This window comes from Syzygium oleosum, unplaced genomic scaffold, assembly GCF_021117445.2.
Source record: "Syzygium oleosum isolate NSW1041296 unplaced genomic scaffold, Sole_v2.1 Sole_v2.13, whole genome shotgun sequence".
Taxonomy (NCBI): Eukaryota; Viridiplantae; Streptophyta; class Magnoliopsida; order Myrtales; family Myrtaceae; genus Syzygium; species Syzygium oleosum.
The window spans coordinates 3,691,056-3,716,394 of NW_026607497.1; the positions used below are offsets into that span (position 1 = coordinate 3,691,056).

The following is a 25,339-nucleotide window of genomic DNA, read 5'->3' on the forward strand; positions in this document are numbered from 1 at the left end:
CCTTTTCTTTTTACCCCCAGAAGGCGCCTTTTTCTCTTACGGAAAAGGTGGTGGTGTGGCGCTCTAAAAAAAAGTGGTACCACTTCACGAGTTCACATGACCAGTTGAAGATCGCGGGGCTCGATTTGTGCTGAGATTTCAGCGACGAAAATTAAGCAAGACCAGCACAACCCCACCCTCTCTTGCTTTGCAAATTCCAACCCCAGCTGTGAGTCTCTCTCTCTGTCTCTGTCTATTTATTTGCACCAACCGTCGTCACCAAACACTCCAGAAGACCCCCCTTCTCTTTCTTCAAGGCGTGATCTTTCCCGTCATTCGTCGCGGAGATCACCGTATTTTCTAGCCTTTTTCTGCGGGTTTCTTTCTTGGGTCTCGCTCCTTCGGCGTAGCAGAGTGTGAAGATCTCCGGGTCTTCGAGCTCTGCGTCAGTCAGCGATCCCACGATTATAAAAACCCAGTCTTGACGCCCGAAAACCAGAGTTTCTTGATCCTCGAGAGACGAGAAGTCCCAAGACCCATCTCCGATCTGCTCTTCCTCTGGGCTTATTTGTTCGTTTGAGGGCACCCCAGAGACCCAAGTTTGTATCTTGGCTTGAAGATGATTTGTTCGGTGAGGCAGTCTTTAAGCCCAGTTATTGGCTCCGAGGCTTTTCTCGGCAAGAAGCGCGTCTTTCCCTCGAGCAGATCCTCCCTCCTGCCGCCCCTGCGAACCCAGAAGTCCTCACGCGCCGTCGTCTCGCTCTCTCGACCGCTTCACGTAGCGTCGGTCGAGGCCTTCGGATCGTCGCCGAGGAAGCAAGAGAAGGACTTGATAAAATGCGAGGCGTACGAGGCGGACCAGTCGAAGCCGGTCGAGGCAGCGGCCGGATCGGGGGTGGCGCAGAAGGCCAAGATCGGGGTTTACTTCGCGACGTGGTGGGCTTTGAACGTGGTGTTCAATATCTACAACAAGAAGGTGCTGAATGCTTTCCCCTACCCTTGGTTGACCTCCACGCTCTCGCTTGCATGTGGGTCTCTCATGATGTTGATCTCCTGGGGCATGAGGATCGCCGAGACTCCGAAGACTGATTTCGAGTTCTGGAAGACTTTGTTTCCTGTAAGTTTCGGGTTTTTGTTTTCGTTTGGTTGATGAGAATGAGAAGGTAAAGAGTACAAGCAAGAAAATTGAATTAGGGGGTCAACAATTAAGCCTTTTTCGGTTGAAATGCTTTGTTTTGTTTCTGTGCATGTTGTGAATTTCACTATGCATGTTTTTGGTTGATCGAGGATACGAGAAGAATAAAAATGAAATTGGAATAAGAGGAGGAGGAAAGTGATGTTTTAGAGTCGATTTTGTTGTTTTTCAGAGAGGAAATTTGTAGGATTAGCACGAGTGGACAGTGAGTGAAGATAGTTTGTCGTCTGGTGCAAAAAGCAAACATGCGGTTTGGTATTTAGATCGCTGTGCTTTTCATTGAACCGAATTAAATTGATTTGTTGTTTTCTGGGATGTGAGTTTACTCGATAAACTTGTTTCGGTTGTAATTTAGGATGCTGATTTTCTATGTGTATACAAGGTTGCTCTGGCACATACAATTGGGCATGTTGCAGCAACTGTGAGCATGTCAAAGGTTGCAGTGTCGTTCACCCACATCATCAAGAGTGGCGAGCCTGCGTTTAGTGTGTTGGTCTCAAGGCTCCTCTTGGGCGAAACATTTCCAGTGTCTGTTTATTTGTCCCTCCTGCCAATTATTGGTGGTTGCGCCCTCGCTGCCGTGACTGAGCTCAACTTTAACATGACTGGTAAACTTAGTTTTTCTTATCGTAGATTTCATCACATGTCAGTGTTGATACGATACATTATCCTTTTAAGTTGCCTTTCTTTAGAAGCTACAATCACCATGGGGTCTTAAAAGCTTTAAACTTGCAAAGTATGCTCAACTTGAGCACTCAATTGGGCATAGGTGGTGCAATTTGTGTGGCAGAAACTCTGAAGTGCATAAGTTGCTCTGAACTTTCGGAGAATCTGCACTAGAGCTATCTGAATTCGATTTCTTTACCATTGATTTATATGCAAAATTAGCTAGTTAATTTTACACTGCTTTTGTTTTGACTGAAAAATCAAAGCTATCTTGCTTTGTTTGGTCCGTACATTAGCTTGTTAATTTGGTGAATGTGCTTAAGATATGAGGATTTATTTTGGATCAATATGGTTAGTAGAGGATCATGATTCATCAGAAGCTTGAACATTGCTGTGGGGTCTCTGATTTCAGGTTTCATGGGGGCTATGATATCAAATTTAGCCTTTGTCTTCCGAAACATATTTTCAAAGAAAGGAATGAAGGGCAAGTCTGTTAGGGGAATGAATTACTATGCGTGCCTGTCGATGCTGTCTCTCCTAATTCTCACTCCATTTGCCATTGCTGTGGAGGGACCACAGATGTGGGCAGTAGGTTGGCAGAAGGCCCTCGCAGACATTGGACCCAATTTCGTCTGGTAAGCACTTGATACTACCAACTCTCGTCTTGTATAGTTTTCTTATAATTGGGCTTTTACCTAATTAAAGTAGCCAGAGGTGTGTTATTTTCCTTAATGAATGAAGAAATTCTGGAAAGTGATGCTTTTCACCAAGTTGGGACCTTCCTAGAACTCATGATGTTTGATGCATGTGCCTTCCTCTGTTTATGGTTTTTGTCTGTGAAGTGGACTTCGATGGTAAAAGTTTGTTGTTACGAAAGTGTTTGCCATAGTTTCTGGTTATGCTGATGAATTCCATCATTGTTGTAAAGCAAGCATCAATATTTCATATTTTAATCAAAGTCCCGTGAATCATACTTGGATGCTTCTGATATTTTGTGAAGTCCTTGTTTTCATGTTCTCTTTTGCGGATACGCAAGTAGAAGATTTATTGGTTGCATACTTTTGATTGGGACTGAATGATGTGGATGTTTTTCAGCTTCAAATTGCCATCTACTAAGAAAATGTTGTGTGGCTGGTATTTCTCCATGATAGGTGGGTGGCAGCACAAAGTGTGTTCTACCATCTCTACAACCAGGTGTCATACATGTCCTTGGATGAGATCTCGCCCTTGACGTTTAGCATCGGTAACACTATGAAACGTATATCTGTGATCGTCTCCTCCATCATCATCTTCCACACCCCCGTTCAGCCCGTCAACGCCCTTGGAGCTGCCATCGCCGTTTTTGGAACCTTCCTGTATTCACAGGTAATTACCCACTTCTAGTTGGTGTGGAAGATATTTTCATACTTGAACTGATGGCTACGTTCTCTGAATGACCCATGCGAGTTTTGTCATTTAAGAAATCCAATCCTCTCGAGAGATTTTTGTTCGTTTGCATTCTCGTTATGTACTTGTTTTTGTGTAAATAAGTATGATTGCAACCGAAGTCGAGAAAGCAGTCCCTCTCTGTTTCTTTTAAGGCATATTTGACTGCAATGCTAGAATTTTGCTGCTGAACTAATCCGTTTGAATTACTTACAAAAAAAGATGAGGTGGGCCAATGTAATTGAGCATGCACTCTTGTTTATTCTCAAAGACATACGAATCTGAAACTTGATGGGATTCAGGGGGCTACACAGTTTTGCTGGGTTTGCGAGTGAAAGTTTAATTTAAGGATGAGTTGGTTGGTAAAGCAGAAAGCCGTTCACTCTTGCCTATTTTAGGTGGGTGTAGCTACTGATTTGATGGGACCGATGGTTGAGTGTAATTTCGTTGATCTCATTCTTGAGTTGGTGCAAGTTTGACCCATGGATCCATGGTTACCCCCACGCGTAGTAGTTCAATGCAGCAGCCCACCTGTGACTTTCAACTTGTGTACGTCAAATGATGCTTTGGAATATTCCTTGGTTGCTGCTCTTCACATGTTATGGCCGTCTTTGACGAGGGAATTTCTAAGCTGCACACCTGATCTTTGCGATTAATTTAACTCATTCCTTTTGGTATTATGCAGGCGAAGCAGTAAGCTGGCATTGAGCACCGGCCTCGGGTTTTACGAGATCGATGACGGGTTGGTGGGGCTTTTCGCGCTAGCTCGAAGTTTAGGTGAAGCCGGTTTTCGGGAGCCATTGGAATTGGGATCAAGCTGTGGATTATGGGCAGTGGTGTTCTGTATAGTACAATAAGAAGGACCAAATACATAAACAGCTGCGAGAGTTTTTTAATGTTATACGAGGGGGTGGGTTCATTAGGGACTTCGGTTTTTTCTCCTATTGTCTTTTATATCCAATCCTTTTTTCTTTTTTGCTTATTGAAATGCTTTGCGGGAGAGATTTCCAAGAATAACGGGCAATTTTTATAAAGTGGGGGAAGAACAGGACCCTCTTTTGAACGATGAACATTGCGTCTCCTTTTTGCACATTCCTTTGTTTATATGTAATAATTCGTATGTTGCCAACAGCATATGTTGGAAAGAAGTTGACAGCCGACGTATGTTTGGTGAAGTTGGGGCCAAGTTGGGAGGATTTGCGGCATGCGATGGCCATGCGGCCCGCCTTTGACGACAACGACTCTTCGTTTTGTTCAGAAGTTACCCCTCTCTCTCTCTCTGGGGCCAACACTGTATTTATTTATTTTGTTTTGTTAGTCAGGTGGGCTTAGACAACCATTGAGAAGGTCTAAGGGTGATGATATTTAGTTTTAAGTGTGGGGTTCGATTCTCACGTTAGCAGATCAAAAGTTTGAAAGTGATTCGATTCTCACGTTAGCAGAGCAAAAGTCTGAAAGTGAGATGAAAATTAGAGGAGGACAAACAAAAAAGAAGTGAGCTTAGACTCCTAGTAGGGAAAACTATAGTCTTGAGAGCATTGCGAATCTTTTTATATGGGAAGAAATCTTAAATACGTGAATTCACGAGGTAAGTCGAATTCGGAAATCAAGTTTATGCTGCGCATCAGAATTCCTTGACATCTAGGTGAATTAACCCGTGAATTCGGATATCGGGTTTATGGTGCGCATTAGAATTCCTTGACATTTGGATGAATCGACCAGTAGACCTAGAGTACTCCCCTCTAAGAAAGATTCGGGAGGGAAAAGAAGCTTTATGGGAGAATGGGGAAAGGTAGGCGATTGCCTTCCTTACAGGGTTGGGGAGGATGGCCAGCGATTATGTCACCCGATCTACCTATTCCAAGACTTATTATTTCGAAGAACATCGCTGTTAACAAAATTTAAAAAGGAACTTTTTTTTGTCAAGCTATTACAAGTTTGGGGGGTTTTGGTAATATTTTTTTTCTCGGGTACTGGTGTCAATGTCAACTATGGATATGGTTTTAGAATTTTTCATGGCACGATAAGAAATTTCGGGGTACTAATGTCGTATTGAACATAATTGATGATTTTATTTTGGTAATAGCGCTCTCTTAAATTTCCCATCCACTCCCTTTCGTTAAAAATTATAGATACTTTAAAGTTTTTAACCCAAAATTTCATTCCTTCCATTTTCCCCTATTTTATGACATAGCGTCGTTATTCCACGGTGCTTTGTTCATGGGTGCAATCTTTGTGGAGAGCAAATAAATTCCTCCAGTAGCTACTCCCACCAAGGGAACAATTCGAGTTTCATGGGCCGGATTTCGGGTCAACCCATCATGGACGACGGGCTATACTCGATCCAAATTCGAATTAGATGAAATTATACTCGGCATATTGTGAAAGTAGCTTGAAGTAGAATCTTGTTTACATGTTAATATCAATCTACAACATTTGCACCGTGTTCATTTATTTTAATAGCCTTCAATTGAACTATGTGAAATAGTGCATACTTCATGGACTAAATTGATCAAATTGAACCATGCACTATTTTCACATAGTTCATGGACTAAATTAAACATGTACTAAAAGTTCAGAGACCACACTGCATATTGAAATAAAGTTCAAGGAATATATTAAACAAATTAAAAATTCATAAATCATATTACACATTGGGCCAAAATTGAAAGACTATTTGTGTTATTTTTTTCTTTTTTTTTTATAAACTTGCTCATCTTGACTTGTATACCCCCTACTTGATCAAAATAGAGAGAGAAGAATAAAATATCAATGCATTGGTATGTTTGTCATTTCATTAAATTAGAGTGTGGATGAACCCAATAAAGGGTTTGAAAAAGCGTAACCCTTAAAAAATCTCTCAAAGCATTCAAATAGGTAGGTTGTCAAAATGAATCACAAACTCATATTTTTTTTGTTGATAATGTTTTTCATACTATTAGATTTACTCTTAAGCATTGCTTCGAGGGATGTCAAAATCTTCGAAGCGAAGTTCTTATCGATTTGATCCCGAAGTTATGCTATGCTTGGAATATTCTTGTATAGAGGATTATGAGTTAGATGCTTAGCCACCTAGCGACTATGATGATGCCTTGCTTTTGATATTGTTGTTGGACTGTTATCCGTACTTAAGTTTAGTTTCTGTTGAAATGAGAAAAAGTAATAGTAGGATAAAATGTACAAGGAAAATGGTGAGTTTGGTGAGGTAAAGGAAATAGTTCACCATATCTCATCAATCATTTCGCAATTGCTTTGAATATATAATATTATATATTGTGCATGGCGTCTCACATGTAGGCGAATCAACTTTTAGCTTTATTAATTTAGACAACTTTTATTGATTGAGGATCTTTGAATTGCCAACATAATCATAATCTTTGCAATTTCATTAAATTGTCGAGATCGTTGGGGCTTATTCATCGTATAGACTCCCGACTGCCAAGGATGCAACATTGATACAAGGATGCTCGGTATATAACAACTCAAACATTAATGTTTCTGCATTCTTCAATTGAATGGATGTTTTGGAGAATGCGCGGCAAGACCAACTCCACCACCTTCACGCCCTTGTCCATGACCCGCTCTCCAAACCTATCCACATGGGTGTTCTTGTCTGTCGGCGCGATGCTCACCGATGTCTTTGTGTTGTTTGTGATCCACGCAAAGTCTAGCCCGCGACTTGATTCGAGCATCCAAGCTCTCTCTCACCGACTCGACGAGTAGTCCATGGAGTTGCCCACTCTTCAGAAGTAACAACTTAAGGAATAAGAATTGCAAAGTATTCGAACCCAAGTCGAGTCGGGTATAGATAGTTGAAATTATACTGCATAAAAATGGGTAAAATATGAGTTTTTTTTTTTTGCCCGAAGCAAAATATGAGTTAAATAGGTTAGTTTTGGTCATCCCGTTTCGACCCGACCAATCCATTTGGCGGGCCTAAAAGAAAATTATCTATTAATGAAAAATTGTGTTTATTTGGTGGGAGGTTCAGATGTGATTCTTAGGTGGCCGTCCTATTTTCCTTGGATTTTCCCTTTATGGTCGGATTAAACCATCTGGAAACTGTATGCGTCACGCTTTAACTGGATAATCTTTTCACTGAACGGGAGACGGTGGAACCAGAAAGAAACCCTAAACCCCAAATCGGGACCTTGCAATCAGCAGAGCAGCGCGCTGATCAAGAGAGCTCGCAGTCACCACCTTCACCATCTCCGCTCTCGATCGTCTTCTCGCCAACAAGCTGGCGGCTCTCCGGTAATCAACCCCTTGCTCTGTCTAATCTTTATCTCAGTTCTTTCATGTGTAGAAGGTGCCATTGATGGGAAATGTAAAGTTTTCATCTTTGGGTTGTGCAATGTTTGTAAGTCTCCAATGTCGAGGCCCTCCGTTGAGCTTTAGTTCTTTGGATTTGAAAGAGAAAACAATGTAAAGCTCAGTTCTTTGCGTTTGTAGTTTTTGGATGCAATTTGGTGACATTGGAAGTTGAGTATCGTCCTTGTGTCTCGTTTTGTCCATGCTATTTGTGTTTGTAAGATGGGTTTTGAGTAGTTCGTGTTTTTGTGCAGTTGAGTTCAATAGGGGTGCTTGTGAGTAAAGATGGCACGCAATGTATCGGGTCATTCGGGGTCTCCTGATAGGGGTCGAGGCTCTCCTCGGAGGAGCCCTTCTCGGAGAAGCTCTTCGCGAAGGGAGAAGTCGCCCGCCCGGCACAGGAGTTCGCACAGGAGTCGCTCTCCGGCGGATGACAAACGCTCAAGTCGCCCTCGATCTCCTCCGCGCAGGAATTCTCCACCCCCAGCTTCCCGGTCCCCTTCTCCGCGGACGAAGCGGCTGCGGAGGTCTCACAGTGATTGGGACTCTGAGAAATTGACCAGGCGAGAGCATGATAGGAACCGCGGCGAGAGAAATGACAAGGGTGGGCACCGCGAAAGGAGCTCCGATAGGGAAGTTGGGGGCGATAGAAGAGAGAAAAGGTCGGAAAGAGACGACTCCAATGGCAAGTCTTCTAGATCAAGACACGCGCGGTCTACTTCTCCAGTGGAACATCACAATAGGAGCCGGCATCGATCTCTCTCGCCTCGGCCAGCTGTAGATGCCAGAGCACGTGACGAGGTGTCTGGTGATATCCATATCCTATGAATTTTTTTGTGTGTGGATGCAATGGCTTTTTGTGTGCTTTCTGTTATTTTCCTGCGATTATCCAATCCTATGATCTCTGAAAGAAATAGAGAATGAATTTGTGATATTAATTCCATTGTACTAAAAAAAAAAAACTGAAATATTTGTACCTTCTGGTAAAGCATGTTTAATGTTGTGGCTTTTATTAGTGCTCTCATTTAATTCCCTGTTCGCCCTAAATAAGGATTTGGCCTCTGATAAGCTTCTGACCTTGTGGTGGTTACAAGGAAATCTAATAACATAGAATGCCTAGCAGGCTTTATGGATGTGGAATGAACATAGCTTTATTTATCCTAAATTTCCGAAAGGGAACCCCATCATTTCAGACTGCAGGTGGACAGTTGCCATCTAATCAGTGGTTCGCAGATAATTGTGTAGTGAGAACTCGTAATTGCACCCAACTTATGACCCATTGTCTTTCTAGCTACCCTACATTTTCTGTTTACTTTATATTTCTTATGTCCTTATGTCGTGTGAGTAAAATGCTCTAGAAAGAGTCTATGAGTGGGGCAGTACCACAATGCTTTTGAGACTCATTTTTGTCTATGTCGCCATGCGGAGAAGGATAATTGTAGTGGCCTTTCCTCAGAAAGTGGATCCATTTATAATTGCCTCTATCCTCTGATTTGGTGTTCCACTGATCCTCTGATTGCAGTTCTTCTTTTTCTTTACAGGTGTCGAATGCAAGAAGATCTGAACAGCGGTAAGCTGCTGTCGAACATTCTGATTTTCAGCTTTTCATTAGTGATGACTTACTATAAGATTTCTCTTGACTAATGTTTGATTTTTTATTGATCCACTAGACTTGTATGACGGATTCATGCATTATCCTTCTTATGGAAGCAGCTATTTGATGTGTGTGCTCCAGTGCACACTTCTATTTACTCTAGATTTTTTTCCTCTGGGTATATATAGAAAGATGAGTCATGTGCGGAAGAGATAAGGTGACTGAAAAGATAATTGTTTTGCTTATCAATTTGTAACGTCACCTGTCTTTGATAAGTCTCTATATCATCCTTTAGTCTCAGAAACATTAAGTAAAGATCATGAACTATTTTTAATTATGTTTTCTCCTTGAAAAAATTGTGTGGTTTGCTTTTTTGCAGAATAAACAAAGCTCTTTTAGGTGGGTTAATTTTGATCATGCCCATTAGATGCACTATGAGGATTATGACCAGCAGTGTTGCCACAGATTACCTTCTAAAATTTATCATGCTAATAAATGTAAATGCTAAGTCCATCATTCTGGCAGAACATGATATGCTATTGCTGGTAGTTTAGACTTATATAGTGGTATATCCATAACATTAAGCTTGGATGTGGAATCTCCTTATTTGTGGTTTTTGTGGGAGCTTCTAGATACACTAAAATAAACACACAGCCGCGAAATCTTTATTCATTTGAGAAATCTGGTTGATTATTTTCTTGGTTAACATTTTGCTTTTTATATGTGGATATGTACTTGAAGATTCATTCATGCATCAAGATTTTATCCTTGGACTTCAGAATTGTTCTTTTAACTTATGTTTTTGCTGTTAATATTTGTAGCTGTATTTATATTGCAGGGATGATGAAATTGACTCAGTGGCAAAGATGGAGGCTACTGAGAAGGCCTTGGAGGAAAAGCAGAAGGTGATATTATTTATTTTTCCAGGTCTTCTAGCATGATTTATTTGATAAAGAACTTTTGATCTTGAGGGGTTATAACAAATAACAGTATGACGTTGACAATTCTACTTCTGTTATTGCTGTCTGAAGTCTATTGCCATTTGTTCTTTAAATTTACTTGATTTGGCACTCTGGTATACATGTATATGATTTTAGCCTTATACTTTTATTTGCAGGAAAAACCTTCATTTGAGCTATCTGGAAAGCTTGCTGCTGAAACGAACAAAGTGAGAGGTGAGATTCATGTCAAGGTTTATTTCACCTCATGGCTTATCGTCTCCCTTTCTTGGTTTTGATGGGCCTTTTTAATTTTCAAATGTACAGATGGAAGATAACTCTGTTAAAGTCTGTTATTCCCTGATACGTCATATATATTGTGGCACATTTGCTTTTCCCTTTATATCAATTCGCATGACATTTTTCGCATTTCTGAAGCTGCATAAAGACAAGATGGTGCATCGCATATGTACTCTTGTAGTAATTAGTGAGAATGTGCATTGACAATCTGTCAATGTGGAGTTTGCTGCAATTGACATTCATGGTGCAAGCTTCATGGAAATTTTTTCAGATGCTTTGCAGAGTGCCACTACTTTTTACATTCTTCCAATATTGAAGGTTGATGTGATCTTTGCAGGTGTGACACTACTTTTTAGTGAACCACCCGAGGCTCGTAAACCTGATATGAGATGGAGACTTTATGTTTTCAAGGGTGGGGAAGTGCTTAATGGTAACCTTCAAGACATTCTTATGACATTGGCTTTGTTCTTGCTTTTCAAGACTCTCTATTTTATCTTATACATTGGTGGAACATGCTGTTTTCTATATATTGACATGTTAGTACACTGATGGTCTGTATGCTTATTTGGCCATCTAGTGCTCTTTTGGTTGGCAATTGGCCTTTAATCTCTTTCCGAAGTAAAAGCCAAATCTTCTTTGCTACTGAAAGAGCTGTTTTGCATCTCTGTGACATTTATAGTTGTATTGGAAATGTGATATCACCAATCATCCCATCCTTATCATGGTATCCCTTCTTTAGTTATTTCTTCTGATTTTTGGTTGAAAAATGCAGCCTGTAATTCTTTGCATTGGTTTTCCTATCCTTTATTCAGTAACCCGATTTCTTTTAAGCCCTCTAACCACACTGAGACACGCACCAATTAAAAAGAACCACAAAATGAAACGCTCAGTCATATGTGTCTTAATGCTGTATGAAAGGTGTTCATCCTTCTATATTCTTGGAGGCATATTGTCTAATGTGTTTGGATCAACCTAGGTGCACTGTGATGATACAAATGAGAATTCGGGGGATGCCATAAATATTAGGTCGATGGCAGTGAAGTCAACAAAAATGTAGCATGCTGTTTCTCATTATGCCATTGGCTTGTCTAAGAGTATCTATAGATTTGATCTTTTCAAGAATATTTTCTGTTTCAATGGGGAAATAATTAAGGAAACTCTATGCTTGTCATGGTAGACTGGTGGGGGATTTGCTATTCATAGGGACTCAATGGTATCCATCCGGAGCAAGGATATTGTCAAAATTCTGCTGGGCTAGATTCAACCCTTTGAGTGAACTCTCGTTTTGCTTCCGGCTTTGAAGACAACCCTTCTTTAACATGAAGCTTTCTTTTCCTCGACAATTATCTCATCTGTCTATAATGTCCTTCAGTTTTTCTTCTGCTGCTTTTCTTTTTTCTATTTCTTCTATTATTAGCCATTATTAAAATACATTGCACGTTTCATGTCATTATGGGATGCAAAATTTTGTTTTCCCTTATGATAGAGCAATTTTCCCTTTTCTTCTCTTCACAGCTCTTTTGTGGGTCACTTGCAAGTGATGTTACTCGTGTCTGTTTATTTTAATGCTACTTGTGAACAACTTGCCCAATTGAGGCCGATGACCAATCACAATATTATGAAGGTTGACAAGGATATTTAGGTGGTTCTTCTGTCACGCATGTATAAAGTAATTTATTGATTTGGAATAAACTGTACTTCCAATATTTGCTGAAAGTATTGATCTTACTATTGTCTGCTTATGTTAATGTACTGGAACAGAGCCCCTCTACATTCACCGTCAAAGCTGCTACCTTTTCGGAAGAGAGAGGAGGATCGCAGATATTCCCACAGACCACCCATCCTGTAGCAAGCAACATGCTGTCATTCAATTTAGGTATACTCAAGATAATTTTTATACTATTAAGGATTTATATGTCAAATATATTATGTCATTGTCAAGTTTGGAGTACAGAATAATGCTTATTTCATTTTTTCTCAGGCAAGTAGAGAAGGACCAACCCGATGGCACATTATCAAAGAAAACAAGGTTAGCCTAGCATATTATCATTCAGAATTGCTTGTAGTAATGTGAGATTATATCATTTGAATCATTGAACTGATATGTTCCTTTCTCTGCACATTGCAGGCCTTATTTGATGGATCTCGGAAGCACAAATAAGACGTTTCTAAATGTAAGCAACTTGGCAGCAATTTATAGCGTTTGAATTATTGTTTGGATTATTTGTGGCCTTTCAGGTAATTTGTTTTCTTTTCTAGTTTTGTCCTTACGACGAGGCTTCTGCATTTGCAGGAGAATCCCATCGAACCTCAACGATATTATGAATTATTTGAAAAGGACACAATTAAGTTCGGTAACAGCAGGTAAGTCATCAACCATTGCCTAACTTTACGTGGCTTGCATTGTGTGAATTACCTTGTCAAAAGAATGCTTGCCTGATGATCTTTCAGCTGTTTTATCGTGCATCTTCTCTTCTGTTGTTTGTGATATCTATAACTGCTGCTATGTTCTATGGATCATGAATCCTCTGTTTTATGCAACTTGCATCCTGTGAATTCTGAGCAAAATTTATTGTTCTTGATCCTTCAGCTGAATTTCAGAGACAGCTGTTGTAAACTTTCAACATTATTTTCTTCCATTTGCAAATCAAATTCTTGTCCTGCTATACCGCTCCAAATGCTATTTGGGATTGTCTATGCTTATAGTTCAATTGCTTCTCTTGTCTGATTCTTGCAGCCGGGAATATGTATTGTTGCACGAGAACTCTGCAGGTTGATGACCATGGTTTTCTTCGAATATATTCTAGTAGATTCCCGCTTGCAAACAAAAACCCGAGATGTTCTTCTACTTAATGATGGAAGTGCTCGTTGTAAAGAATCAATTTATCAGGGCCCAACTGAACCTTACCCTTAATTATTGGTTCTTAGCAGAAGTAATCTCTACCTTGCCTGTATTTTTCCCGTTCCCGGTGGCGATCTGCAGAGGATTTTCTTTTTGGGGTGACATTATATGTATTATTACCAAAACGTGTTTGTCGCCTCCACCCTCCCTTCTCATTGGACTTTGCCATTGTGACAGATTCACGTGAGTGGTAAACTTTAAAATGGCTGCTTGGCGGCCTTCGACTTGAAGAAATAGATGGTCTCTGTTTTGTTATCCTATTTGGTTGAGATGTGTCGAACAGATTGTGATTTCATGACGGCTTGCTCGAACTTTGTCATCTCGGCTAATGAGGTTCCCTCATGCCACTACTTATTTTATCGTTTGAGGGAACTGACTTGACAGTTGAAGTGTCTGCAAGTTACTTAGCTTTTCACGGCTTATTCTCAATAATTGTCTGGTCTTTATATTGATAATTTTCTTTCTCAAGATTAGGTGATATAGTCCACAGTGATTAGTTTTTTCTTCTATCATCTCGTGGTAATCCTTCGGAATCTTATGGAGATGATGCTTCAAAAGATGACCAACGACGTTGTCTAATTATTTTCCTTCATTTTCGAATAAATATTTAAGAACATGTTAAATTAAAGTCCGAAGGAAAATGAGAAGTTGTTTGTCTTTAAAAGCGATGGATGGATTTTAACCATAAAATTATATTTTGGAAACCGGATGACTTTTGTTTTTTCGGTTGCAAAAGATATTAGGGGCCGTGAGGCAATGGCCTTGAATAAAATGCATGTTAGGACTAAACAAAATATCAAAAGAAAGAAACGAAAAAAAAAACATAACATAAATGAAGAGCGACCGGTTCTATCGATGTTATTTTAATATTCCTTTTCTTCCTTGAGATTGAGACTTACCTCATCTACCGTAAACTTAAAAATTAATTAATTAAAAGATACACGATTTTAATATTATTTTATCGGGTATTTATATTTTTATTGCTTGGATTGCGATTACGAGTTTGTTGACCTCAAATCTTCGCAATCTTAATAGATAATATTTTCGACTCAAAATGAACATTATTGATGTGGGAGATTTAAATAATCCCCATAAAAGGGTACTTGTATTTGTCCATGTTCCTATCATTTTATCCATAAAAAAATATAACAAATAATCTTTTTTGAGAAACGTGTTGTTTCTCTGATGTAATAAGTATATCTTGTCACATCTGAATTAATTAAGATTTTAATGTGAACTTGTGCCAGTTATGTAAGGTCTAAACAAAAGAAAAAGAAAAAGAAAAAGAAAAAGAAGAAGAAGATAGAAATCGAAGATTGGCTCGTATTTTAATTTGTCATGCGATAGAGAAATCATTAAGATGAACTTATGTGAAGCAGAAGGAAGGGAACCTAATTAGATATTTAGTTAATGCTATGTAGAGTTTGATCTTTTACATGTTTTTGTCTCCTATTAGATCATTCTCCAACAGTTTTGGTAACTGATATTTGTAATTGTAGCAAGAGAGCTATTTTTCGGCCATTGTTCAACAGTTTTGTCTCCTTAACATTGCACCGAAGAGGCATGTTCGAAGCAATGCCATGGTCATATTCTCCAAATTGACGGACTTTCTTCTAACCTCTATCATTTCCCTTTTGCCCTTCAAAGAAGCCGCAAGAATTAGCATTGGTGTCGCATTTGGCGTCCGACGGCGAACATCAAGTTTGACGAGTGGTTCTTTGCCAAGAGACAATGTACTTGTCGAAACTCAACATCTTTTAAGACTCGATTTCATCAACTTCGTTCTGCTCTTGCTTCATCAATACACATATGAACTCCGTGATCATGGAGTATTGATGGGTACTCTGTGATCGATTGGTAAAATGGAGCATTATGTTTACAAATTGCATTGTCGTCATTTAATTTTGTTTGTCTATTTCTGACATTTTATGAAATTGGAACATTTGATTTGGTTTGTACTTGTGTTACATTTGATGAGATTTTTCTCTGAATGATCAAGTAAAAAATTTTCGAATGTTTGTTTGTGTATGCTTTAATTATTATTAATGTAGTATATAGATAAGCGGTCACACATCTAACTGCATTGTGGATGCAAAAAGAGTACGAAATGCACACATAATTCTTGTGTTACATTTGATGATGAGATTTTTCTCTGAATGATCAAGTAAAGAATTTTCGAATGTTTGTTTGTGTATGCTTTAATTATTATTAATGTAGTATATAGATAAGCGGTCACACATCTAACCGCATTGTGAATGCAAAAAGAGTATGAAATGCACACATAATTTTTGTGATTCCTAAAGTTGATTACTATACATATATCTTTTCTAGTTTTGCAAAAAATGAGAGATGGAATTTGTGGAAAAATCAGAAAACAATTAGAAGAGGCTCGCTAATATGTAGACAATAGCGAAATTCACCAACTTTCTTGGTGCCGACATCTGGTGCCTCCTTTGCATGACGGGTGCTTTTGGGAAAAATTGTCCAAAAAGTCATAAAGTTATTCAACTTTTACCAATTTAGTTCTAAATCTTTCAGTTTTATCAATTGAGTTCTAAACCTTTTCACATTTTGCCAATTGAGTCAATTCGGCTAATTTTAGCCGGAAATCACTGACATGGACTTTGATCGTTCTACATGGCGCGGCCTGTGCTGACGTGGAAATTTTTTAAATAATATTATAATATTTTTTCGAATTTTTTATTTTCTAATTATTTTTTATTTTCTTCCCTTCTTCCTCCTCTAACCAGTCACCGACGAGGTCGACTTCGCCTAGTGACAAAAAAGGACAAGCCTTGCCAGGGATCGGCGAGGCTCATCGAGGCCCAGCGACCGCCTAGAGGAGGAAGAAGGGAAGAAAAAAGAGAACAAAAAGAAAAAAAGGAAAAAGAAAAGAAAAAAAATAAAAAAATTAAAAATTCAAAATGGGCACAAAATAACCCTGATGCCCATGCTTGGGTCCTAGAGGTCGAGCCCAAGTCCAAAGAGACCAGGATTGGGACTCGATGCCGTGATTGAGTGAATGTTGGTCCAACTGGATGTGTTAACGAACTTGGATTTGGGCTTTCTCTTGACGATCTCCTCGAGTATTAGGCTTTTGCTACACACTTTTTATAAATGGTATTAGAGCTGATGATTGATTGGTCCTCCACCCCAATCTATATTTCAAGAAAGAAATCTCATTATTGACATTTGTTTCGGGTGAAAATTGCCATCACGATTAGTTTAGTGAGAGATGATAGACGGTTGGTCTGGTGACGCAAGATAGAGATCATGAGTGATGTAATCTCGAGTTAGTAGTTGATGATGTTGCTGTGCATAGTTGCAGATGCATTGAAATAACTTAGAGATTTAAGTTGAGATTAAATGATACAAAAGGATACCTAAATTGAGGGGGAACAAACCTAACACCAGACTCACGCGTGAGGGAGAGATTGAAATGATGTATGTGCAAGTTATATTAGAGAAATCTTACATTGGAGAATTGGTATGATATATAGTAGTTAATATATACAAATTGACATATAACTCATTGGCTTAAGTTTTTGAGTGAATATTGGTCCATTTGAATATGTTGACGGTCTCAGACTTGGGTACTAACAAGAAAAATGCGATTGAACCTAAGAAGTTGGGAAGTTGAAGAAGGGAAGAAAGAAAGGAAAAAAGGGGGAAAAAACTTGAAAAGGCGAACAGTCCCTTTATTCGGTTCTGATTTTGGGCGGTTAGGCTTACGAGAGTCATATAATTGTCATTTTCAGATTTGCTTAATCAGGGAACCAGTAGTTGGTGAGGGCTCCAGCTGCAAACAAGGATGAGAAAATATAAGAGAGTAAGGCTACATATTAGATAATCTTGCACCCGTATTCCCGTAAAAAAAAGAGTTCACATTAAGAAACTATAAAAATTAGCGTTGCTATGATCGAAATGGCATCTCAAAGAAACAGGAAATGCAGCTTGAAGCGTGCACAATCTAACGACGCCATACACAAACATACCAAGAACAACATGTCCACATCATAGGACAAACACACAGTGGAAACTGTTAATCACTGCCAGAGACACTTTCTTCCTGGTTTCCTTCGGACACTTTCTTCCTAGTTTCCTTCCCACTCTACTAAAAAAACAAGCTGATTCACTCTTGATTCACTTTTCTTGGCCTGTAATCCAACGTGTTTGCCCCATTGTCGATTTTAAAGGGTGAGAAGCTCTCATACTTCTTTGATCAACACTTCTAGCTCTGCTACGTTCTCTGGTGAAAGAGATTTTCCATCTCTAACTGCCTGCAGCACAGTCCCATATTCTCAGGTATGCATACCTTGTGTTTCTTGTACTCTTAAGGTTTACTTGAAATTAATCCTCCATCTGCTTCATGTGATTGATATTTCTTTCGACCATTTGGTGACATAATCTGCAAGGATTCACATGCTTGTTTATCTTTTTTCGCCGTACAGTGTTTCCATTAACCAAACATTTCAATATTGTCCTCTTTTAATAGTTCCATTATTTAATATCTCATCTCTTACAATTTTTGACATGTTTGTGTAATAAAATATGATCATGTTGTTTACCCTTACCAAAAAACAAAAAAAATATGATCATGTTCATCAGGTTGTTCTCACTGGATGGAGCCCTTGAGATTGCAATCGCCTCTTAATATGTGGCATCTTATTTTGAATACTACAATGCACTGAGATGAGTATTGGGGAATCGCTTTCTTCCTCAAGAGTTATCCTTTTCTCGAAACCCTAACCCTCCAAATGAGCCCTCCAAGAATTTTCCCACATTCAAAGAAAACAAGTCTTATTCGTGTTGGCACATTAGATATTTTGTATTGGGTTTCTTTCCATATGTATAGGTTAATGTTATCTAGGAGTGATTCATGATCTTTTTCTCTCTTCCAATGAGCTATCATGATTCGACAACACACAACTGTAAATAATTTTCAAACCCGTAACATGAGATATCCACATTAATATTTGACGTTTTATCAACTTTGTTTAGGATTATCGATTGCCGTTCAGTTTGATCCAAGCAAGTTTTGGATCGGTGAAATACAGATGTGTATGCCATTTCAACTGAGAAATGAGATGAAACTTGTGAAAAATCAAAAAACAATAGGAGGAGGCACTCTTATATATAGATAATAGCGAAAATCAGCAACATTTTTTGGTGTCGACATGTGGTGCCTCTTGTGCACGCCACATGTTCTTAACCATCCAATAATATTTTAACATGTTTTCGCTTTCATCTAGATTTGTATGTCATTTCAACTGATATTTTTTATGTATATTGTGTTTTTAAACTATGCTTTTTTTATGGCTACATTTGTCAAATATTTTATGTGTCTCATCACTAATACAAAAATTAATACACCAAAAATTAGAAAAATTCTAATATACTTGCCTTCTTGAGGTTGTTTTATCCCTCTTAAATCTAAAATGAATAATTTTGACTAATTTAAAATATAGTACATGGACCTGCCATAAATAGTTTACATTAAGTAAGATTGTGCCCACCATAAACTAAATAAATAATACTATAAGATACTGAAACTTACCGATGGAGTATATTGAAAGAATCACAAATTTATTTAGATAACGTAAATTGTTGTAAAAAAAGAAACATAAGAAAGAATACACGAGGCATGGCCTGCAAGTTATTGCACGGATAAGCATGAAGAAAAAGTATCGCTTAATGGTTGGACATCCAATAAGAGAAACTTCATGCACGAACTTGATTCGAAATGTGAAAATAATACAGAAAGGAGAACTTGTCAATTTGAACAATTCCAGTGGCATTTTCTATGAACATCAATTTGCGAAGCAAAATAACGAATTCTAAACCTCTACTCTTCATTGAAGAAAACGATAGCGGTCATTACTCATTAATTTCGTCATAAAATTCAGTTCACGTTCTTTCTAAATGATCCATTTTCTAAATTATTTTCTACGAGTGGCCACGGTCCAGATGGTCCTATTCCTGAAAACTAGGACCAAGGCACCAAACGAGCCTTACCCCGAAACCGCTCTTTTATTAGAGTTTGATCTTCCATATGTTTTTGTCTCGTATTAGATAGTCCTCCGAAAGTTTTTGGTAACTGACATTTGTATTCATCGGAGGAGGACCATTTTCGGCCATTGCTCAAAAGTTAGTCCCGTTGCGAAATTCCATGAATTGGGGAGGTCTCCATAATGCTAGTATCTCTCATTTTCCAACCATCACGTTGTTCCAATATATACTTTGAAAAGAGAAAATGTCAAGTAGTTATTCGTGCGTTAGTTTTGTCTCACCGAAGAGGCATGCATGAAAGACATCATTCTAGCTTTTGTGGCTTTTTGCTCCTCACATTTTATCTTGGTTAATCTGACACTAATAATTTTTTGGAAAAGGAAGAATGGAAAGAAAGAAAAAAAATTCTTTGGACAAAATGCCCTTGACCAGTCGGAAGATTTGGCCGGCTGGCGAGGTTAGACTCTTATTTGAAATTTATATGGCCACTTTAAGCCCTTATTTGAAATAAAGTCTACTTTGGGCCATCTTTTGAGAAAATAAGGGCGCGAAATGCACACATAATTTTTGTTCGTGAAGTTGATTACTATATAATAATCTTTCTAGTTTTGTGAAAAATGAGAGATGGAGCTTGTGAAAAATCAGAAAACACTTAGAGAAGGCTCTCTTATTTATAGACAATAGCGAAAATCACCAACTTTCTTGGTGCCAACATGTGGTGCCTCCTGTGCACAACATGTGTCCTTGACCATCCAATAATATGTTAACACGTTTTCGCTTTCATTTAGACACGCTTTCCATTTCAACTGATATTCTTGATGTATATTGTGTTTTCACACTACATTTCTTGTATTTTTAATGGCTACATTTGTCAAATATTCTATGTGCCTCGTCACTAATACAAAAAGTAATACACCAAAAATTAGAAAAATGCCAATACACTAGCCCTCTTGAGGTTGTTTTATCCATCTTAAATCTGAAATGAGTTATTTTGACTAATTTAAAATAGAGTTTGTGGACCTGCCATAACTGTAGATAGTTTACGTCAAGTAAGATTGTGCCCACTATAACCTAAATAAATAATATTATAAGACACTGAAACTTACGCGATGGAGCATATTGTAAGAATCCCAAATTTTCATAGAGGGTCGCTTTGGCCGGCGCGGGCGTCTCATCCTTGGCCTAGTATTGGCGAGGGTCGTCGGCTTTCACTCAAAAAGCAAGAAACAAAGTAAAGAAAAGGAACAAGAAAACGTACAAAATACAAAAAAAATTATTAAAATATTAAAAAAATTATCAACTTCAGCATCGGGTATGCCACATTTGGTGTCTACATCAGCAACTTTGGGCCAAATTTAGCCGGATGGACTCAATTGGCAAAACCTAAAAATGTTTTGGACTTTTTTGGTAATTTTCCTTAACATCAATTTTCGAAGTGAAATAACGAATTCTAAACCTCTACTTTTTATTTAAGAAATTGATAGTGGTTTTTACTCACCAATTTTGGCCACATAATAAAGTTTATGTTTTTTTTTCTAAATCATCCAGTTTCGTTATCACATTACTGTGATCCGGCACTATCCCATTATCTCTATTATTTTCAAGGGATAGCCATGGTCCAAATGGTCATGTCCCTGAAAAATTAGGACCCAGGCACCGAACAAGCCTTACCCTTAAACCGGACTGACCTGGAACCTCCACGATATTATGAATTATTTGAAAAGGATCGGATTCGGTAACAACAGGTAAGTTATCAATTAAAGCCCAGACATTTATGTGGCTTGTATTGTGTGAATTACCTTGTCATGCAAAAGAGAGATTACTAGGATGAATTTATGTGAAACAGAGGGAATGGAACCTAGCGAGAAAATTTGATAAAGCTGTTCTTTATTAGAATTTGATCTTCCAAATGTTTTTATCTCGTATTAGATAGTCCTCGACAGTTTTTTTGGTAACTGATATTTGTATTCGTAGCAAGAGGATTATTTTCGGCCATTGCTCAAAAGTTAGTCCCGGTTGCCAAATTCCAAGAATTGGAATGCTTGGTCGGGAGGTCTCCGTATTGCTAGTATCTCACATTTTCCAACCATCATGTTGTTCCAATTTGTTTTTTGAAAAGAAAAAAATGTCAAGTAGTTATTCGTTCGTTAGCTTTGTCTCAGCGAAGAGGCATGTTTGAAAAACATCATTCTAGCTTTGTGCCTCTTCGCTCCTTACATATATGCATGTCCAGATAGCAAACGAACAAGTGCATAAAACTTTATGCTACTTGAAGAAAAAAATCTCAATCGTCATGGACATGTTCTCCGACATGACCGACGCTCTAATAATCACCGTCATCTCCTTCTTGCCCTTTAAAGAAGCCGCAAGAATGAGTGTACTATCCCGGCGGTGGCATTGTCTATGGCGTTTGACGGCGAACATTGAGTTCGACGAGCGGTTTTTTGTTAAAGACAATGTACCTGTTGAATCTCAACGTCTTCAAAGACAAGATTTCATCAACTTTGTTCGGTGCTGGCTAAATGAATACACCTCCAAACTCGTCCTGCGAAGGTTCAAGCTCCGTATATCAAAGCCTCGTGAGTTCGAAGCCGACGTGCAAAAGTGCATTTCATTTGCCGTTTCCCGTAATGTTGGAGCGCTTGAACTGGACTTCTCTGATCCGACGTGGGATGAGAATGATATGGAGAATCACGAGCCGGAGTTTGATCTCCCCATGCAAGTTTATGAAAATGTCACGCTGGGTCTTGAGTCGTTGACGCTGTTTGCATGCAGTTTCAACCCGGCCTGGTTGATGAATCTGAAATTGCTTAAGCACATTTCGTTTGGTTGGACTGCAGTGAGAATGTCTACCCTGAATGATCTGTTGCGGAACTGTTCGTTCTTGGAGAGTTTGAGGCTGCAAAAATGTTGGAACCTCGAGCATCTGAGCATTTTTGAGAGGGATTTGGCGCTGAAGACATTGGTGGTTGACAATTGCAATTTCTATCACGAGTGGTTTGGGATTGAGGCACCGAACTTGAGGTTTTTCAAGTATTCAGGGTCTGTAGGGATTTTTGAGTTAATTTTCACAAGGCATTTGGAAGAGGCTGAACTTGACTTTGGATCCGAGTCGGAATTCGATGAATCCGGTGGCGATCTTCTTCAAAGACTTCTATCATCCTTGGACTGCGCTAGGGTTTTGAGAGTTTGTAGTTTCATGCTTCAGGTATGCGTACCTTCGGTTTCTTGTACTTTTAGGGTTTTCTTTAAATGAATCCTCCATATGCTTCATGTGATTAATATTTCTTTCGACCACTTGGTGACATAATCTGCAAGGATTTACATGGTTGTTTATCTTTTTTGGCCGTACAATGTTCCCTTAAGTAAATAAAACATCATGAAACTTATCTTTAGAAACAAATCACTGTCACTTTTATAATCGCATTCATACAATTTGAAAATTGTCGCCTTTAACAGTTTTTATTATTTAATTTCTTATCTGTTACAAACATTTTTTTATTATTGCGAGACATGTTCGTGTAATAACGGTATTATCATATATTCATCAGGTTGTTCCAACTGGGGTGGAGCCCTTGAAAATGCAATTGCCTCTTAATGTGCGGCATCTTATTTTGAACACTGCTGTACATCGGGATGAGTTTTGGGGGATTGCTTTCTTCCTCAAGAGTTGTCCTTTTCTCGAAACGCTAACTCTCCAAATCAGCCCTCCAAGAATTTTCCCTGTAAGTGCACACATTACCCTTCCTTATTTCATTCAAAGAAAACAAGCCTTACATGAATTATTTGTGTTGGCACATTAGATAATTTGCATTAGATTTCTTTTCATAGGTATCGGTTAATGTTATGTTGGAGTGATTCATCATCCTTTTTCTCTCTTCAGATAAAGTATCACGATTCAACAATGTGCTAGTAAATAGCTTTCAAATTCATAACATGAAATATCGACATAAATATTTGACGTTTTATCAACTTTCTTAAGGATTATCAACCACCGTTCAAGTTCAATCCGAGCAGATTTTGGTGTGGTGATATAGATAGGCTTTACAAGTGCGTCATCCGGACGTTGAAGGTGGTGGAGGTGAAGGGTTTTCGAGGGACTGTCAATGAAAATAATCTGTTGAGGTATTTGCTATATTATGGGCGTGCTATGCAAGAACTCCAACTGTATCTCTCCAATGAAGTTGATGGTCATGGTGGTGATCGTTCGATTTACTTACAAAGGGCTGTGTTTGTGATGGGCTTCCCCAGAGCGTCACGAAATGTTCATGTAATGATCATTTAGGGTGAATTAGGCCTTTGTATGTGGCGACTGATCAATAAGACTAGTAGACTATTATGTGTTTCCATGCGGGTTTGTTGTGTTTTATTTGTTTGATTTTGCTTTTATTTTGTTTGTATCTTCGGAGACATCCAAGAATAATGCATTGAGACATATATATTCCTGTTATATTTGAATACATTAGGCGTATATATTTTGCATTACATTTGTACTATATTTCGTGTAAGTGCATAGAAAACTATGTTAGAAGTGTGCAAAATGCAAGAGCCAATTTGTTGGATTCCCAACGTTGGTTTTCCTTGCGAAATTTTTCACTACCTAAACTTGTCAATCTTATATAATACATATATTTATCGATTGCTACTATCACTATATTGTTGTAAATTGCCCTTTAACTATCTTTTGGGATGCACATTCTTCCCATGATCTATCATCTCTAATGTTTTAACCATGCATAGTAAAAATTTCCGATATTGGGAATTGCCCTTTTACTATCTTTTGTGAAGAGTTTAACCATAAATAATGTCTTCACCATCCCATCAAATAAGTGAAAAATTCATTAAACTGTGAAACATTACTCTGCGATGATGTGATATGTTTCCAATGCCAATAAAAAAGTATATAGGAATTGAGTATGAATGATTGACTATTCCTTCGGTTGTTGAGACATATCATTATGTATGAGAGATGGCCGAGTGGTTCAAGGTGTATTATTGGAACTGCTATGTAAGCTTTTTGTTTAAAGAGGTTCGGATCCCTCTCTTTCCGTACATTTAAGTAATTTACCATTGTTACTAACCTCAATGTATTAAAAATAACAACGCATATCCCAATTCCAAAGTTTAAACTTTCTTTGACACGCGTGCGCTATTTTTGCAAGTCCACACTCGAAAATTCTGGTTTGTGGAAACAAAATAACTTCGCGCGTTTTAGTTGTCCTTGAATCGGCCCATTATAGGTTAGTGGCAACTTCCGAATAAAAACTTATGTCCATAATTAATTGAGAAAATGATTTGCGATCGATAGGATACGGGTGAACCCTAGTGAAGTGTAAGTGTCATCTTGCAAGAGAAATCACTTGTGTTCCCTCGGCAATCTGTTAACTTGCCTTGGGGGGGGGGGGGGGGGGGCATTTAGCATTTTACCCATTGCGAGGGTCGCGATAATTGTACTTCCCAATAACAAATATCGAAACTCCGATATCCAAATCAATAAATCACGAAATAATTAGTTTTTTCCGATTCAACAATAGTAACTCTTTTCATATAGAAAAGTGAGTCTCCGTATAGCCTGAGAAGTAAGTTTGCAATAATTGTGAGTTACTTTCTGGATCAAGAAAGTAAGTATTCTAGTATAAAAGAGTAGTATATTTGCTAGGTAATTGCACGACTTAGAAAAAAATAAAAAATCTATGCAAAATTAGTTAGTTGCCTTGGAACATCTCTAGTAATTTGGGACATATCCTATCAAATAATTTTTCCCATGTTGATTTGTGATTTCGAAATTGCAAACGTAGGTTTCTTCCTTTCGGGGATTAGTAATTCTGGCAAGGAGCGGGCAACTTTTTTTCGTAAACTCATGAGCAATTCGCAGATTCTAATAAAATGGTCAGTGTGATTTGGGAACACCAGATGGAATTTTCATAAAATCAATTTCCGGAAATTTTGAACGCAAATAAATCGATTTCTCAAGAATCAAACTGGAAATCTGTACTTGGCAGGTTTCGAGTTGCTTTCCA

At 38.4% G+C, this 25,339-nt stretch overlaps 3 protein-coding genes across 3 annotated transcripts; all 3 read left to right on the forward strand.

The window, feature by feature from the left end:
* The first annotated feature begins 53 nt into the window (after window positions 1-53).
* On the forward strand, window positions 54-4,335 carry LOC115675030 (glucose-6-phosphate/phosphate translocator 1, chloroplastic-like). The gene is made up of 5 exons (XM_030597622.2): window positions 54-1,096; window positions 1,557-1,782; window positions 2,253-2,475; window positions 2,992-3,205; window positions 3,951-4,335. The coding sequence occupies exons 1-5, from the start codon at window positions 599-601 to the stop codon at window positions 3,960-3,962; spliced, it is 1,173 nt and encodes a 390-aa protein (XP_030453482.1). The 5' UTR covers window positions 54-598; the 3' UTR covers window positions 3,963-4,335.
* A 2,952-nt stretch (window positions 4,336-7,287) lies between these two features.
* Window positions 7,288-13,565, forward strand: LOC115675073 (FHA domain-containing protein DDL). The gene is made up of 11 exons (XM_030597683.2): window positions 7,288-7,519; window positions 7,831-8,377; window positions 9,118-9,146; window positions 10,009-10,075; window positions 10,288-10,345; window positions 10,746-10,838; window positions 12,170-12,284; window positions 12,390-12,437; window positions 12,537-12,582; window positions 12,702-12,772; window positions 13,146-13,565. The coding sequence occupies exons 2-11, from the start codon at window positions 7,862-7,864 to the stop codon at window positions 13,183-13,185; spliced, it is 1,083 nt and encodes a 360-aa protein (XP_030453543.1). The 5' UTR covers window positions 7,288-7,519; window positions 7,831-7,861; the 3' UTR covers window positions 13,186-13,565.
* Window positions 13,566-21,612: 8,047 nt separating this feature from the next.
* On the forward strand, window positions 21,613-23,731 carry LOC115675162 (F-box protein At3g62230-like). Its single transcript, XM_030597768.2, has 3 exons — window positions 21,613-22,527; window positions 22,871-23,044; window positions 23,302-23,731. The coding sequence occupies exons 1-3, from the start codon at window positions 21,613-21,615 to the stop codon at window positions 23,602-23,604; spliced, it is 1,392 nt and encodes a 463-aa protein (XP_030453628.1). The 3' UTR covers window positions 23,605-23,731.
* The last annotated feature ends 1,608 nt before the right edge of the window (window positions 23,732-25,339 follow it).

Bases quoted from the DNA above. Each gene is read 5' to 3' on its own strand.
- LOC115675030 (XM_030597622.2), top strand. From the start codon at position 599: ATGATTTGTTCGGTGAGGCAGTCTTTAAGCCCAGTTATTGGCTCCGAG. The intron at 1,097-1,556 runs GTAAGTTTCGGG...TGTGTATACAAG, and splicing joins TCTGGAAGACTTTGTTTCCT to GTTGCTCTGGCACATACAAT. The intron at 2,476-2,991 runs GTAAGCACTTGA...TCTCCATGATAG, and splicing joins ATTGGACCCAATTTCGTCTG to GTGGGTGGCAGCACAAAGTG.
- LOC115675073 (XM_030597683.2), top strand. From the start codon at position 7,862: ATGGCACGCAATGTATCGGGTCATTCGGGGTCTCCTGATAGGGGTCGA. The intron at 9,147-10,008 runs GTAAGCTGCTGT...TTTATATTGCAG, and splicing joins GCAAGAAGATCTGAACAGCG to GGATGATGAAATTGACTCAG. The intron at 10,346-10,745 runs GTGAGATTCATG...TGATCTTTGCAG, and splicing joins TGAAACGAACAAAGTGAGAG to GTGTGACACTACTTTTTAGT.
- LOC115675162 (XM_030597768.2), top strand. From the start codon at position 21,613: ATGGACATGTTCTCCGACATGACCGACGCTCTAATAATCACCGTCATC. The intron at 22,528-22,870 runs GTATGCGTACCT...TATATTCATCAG, and splicing joins TTTGTAGTTTCATGCTTCAG to GTTGTTCCAACTGGGGTGGA. The intron at 23,045-23,301 runs GTAAGTGCACAC...AACTTTCTTAAG, and splicing joins GCCCTCCAAGAATTTTCCCT to GATTATCAACCACCGTTCAA.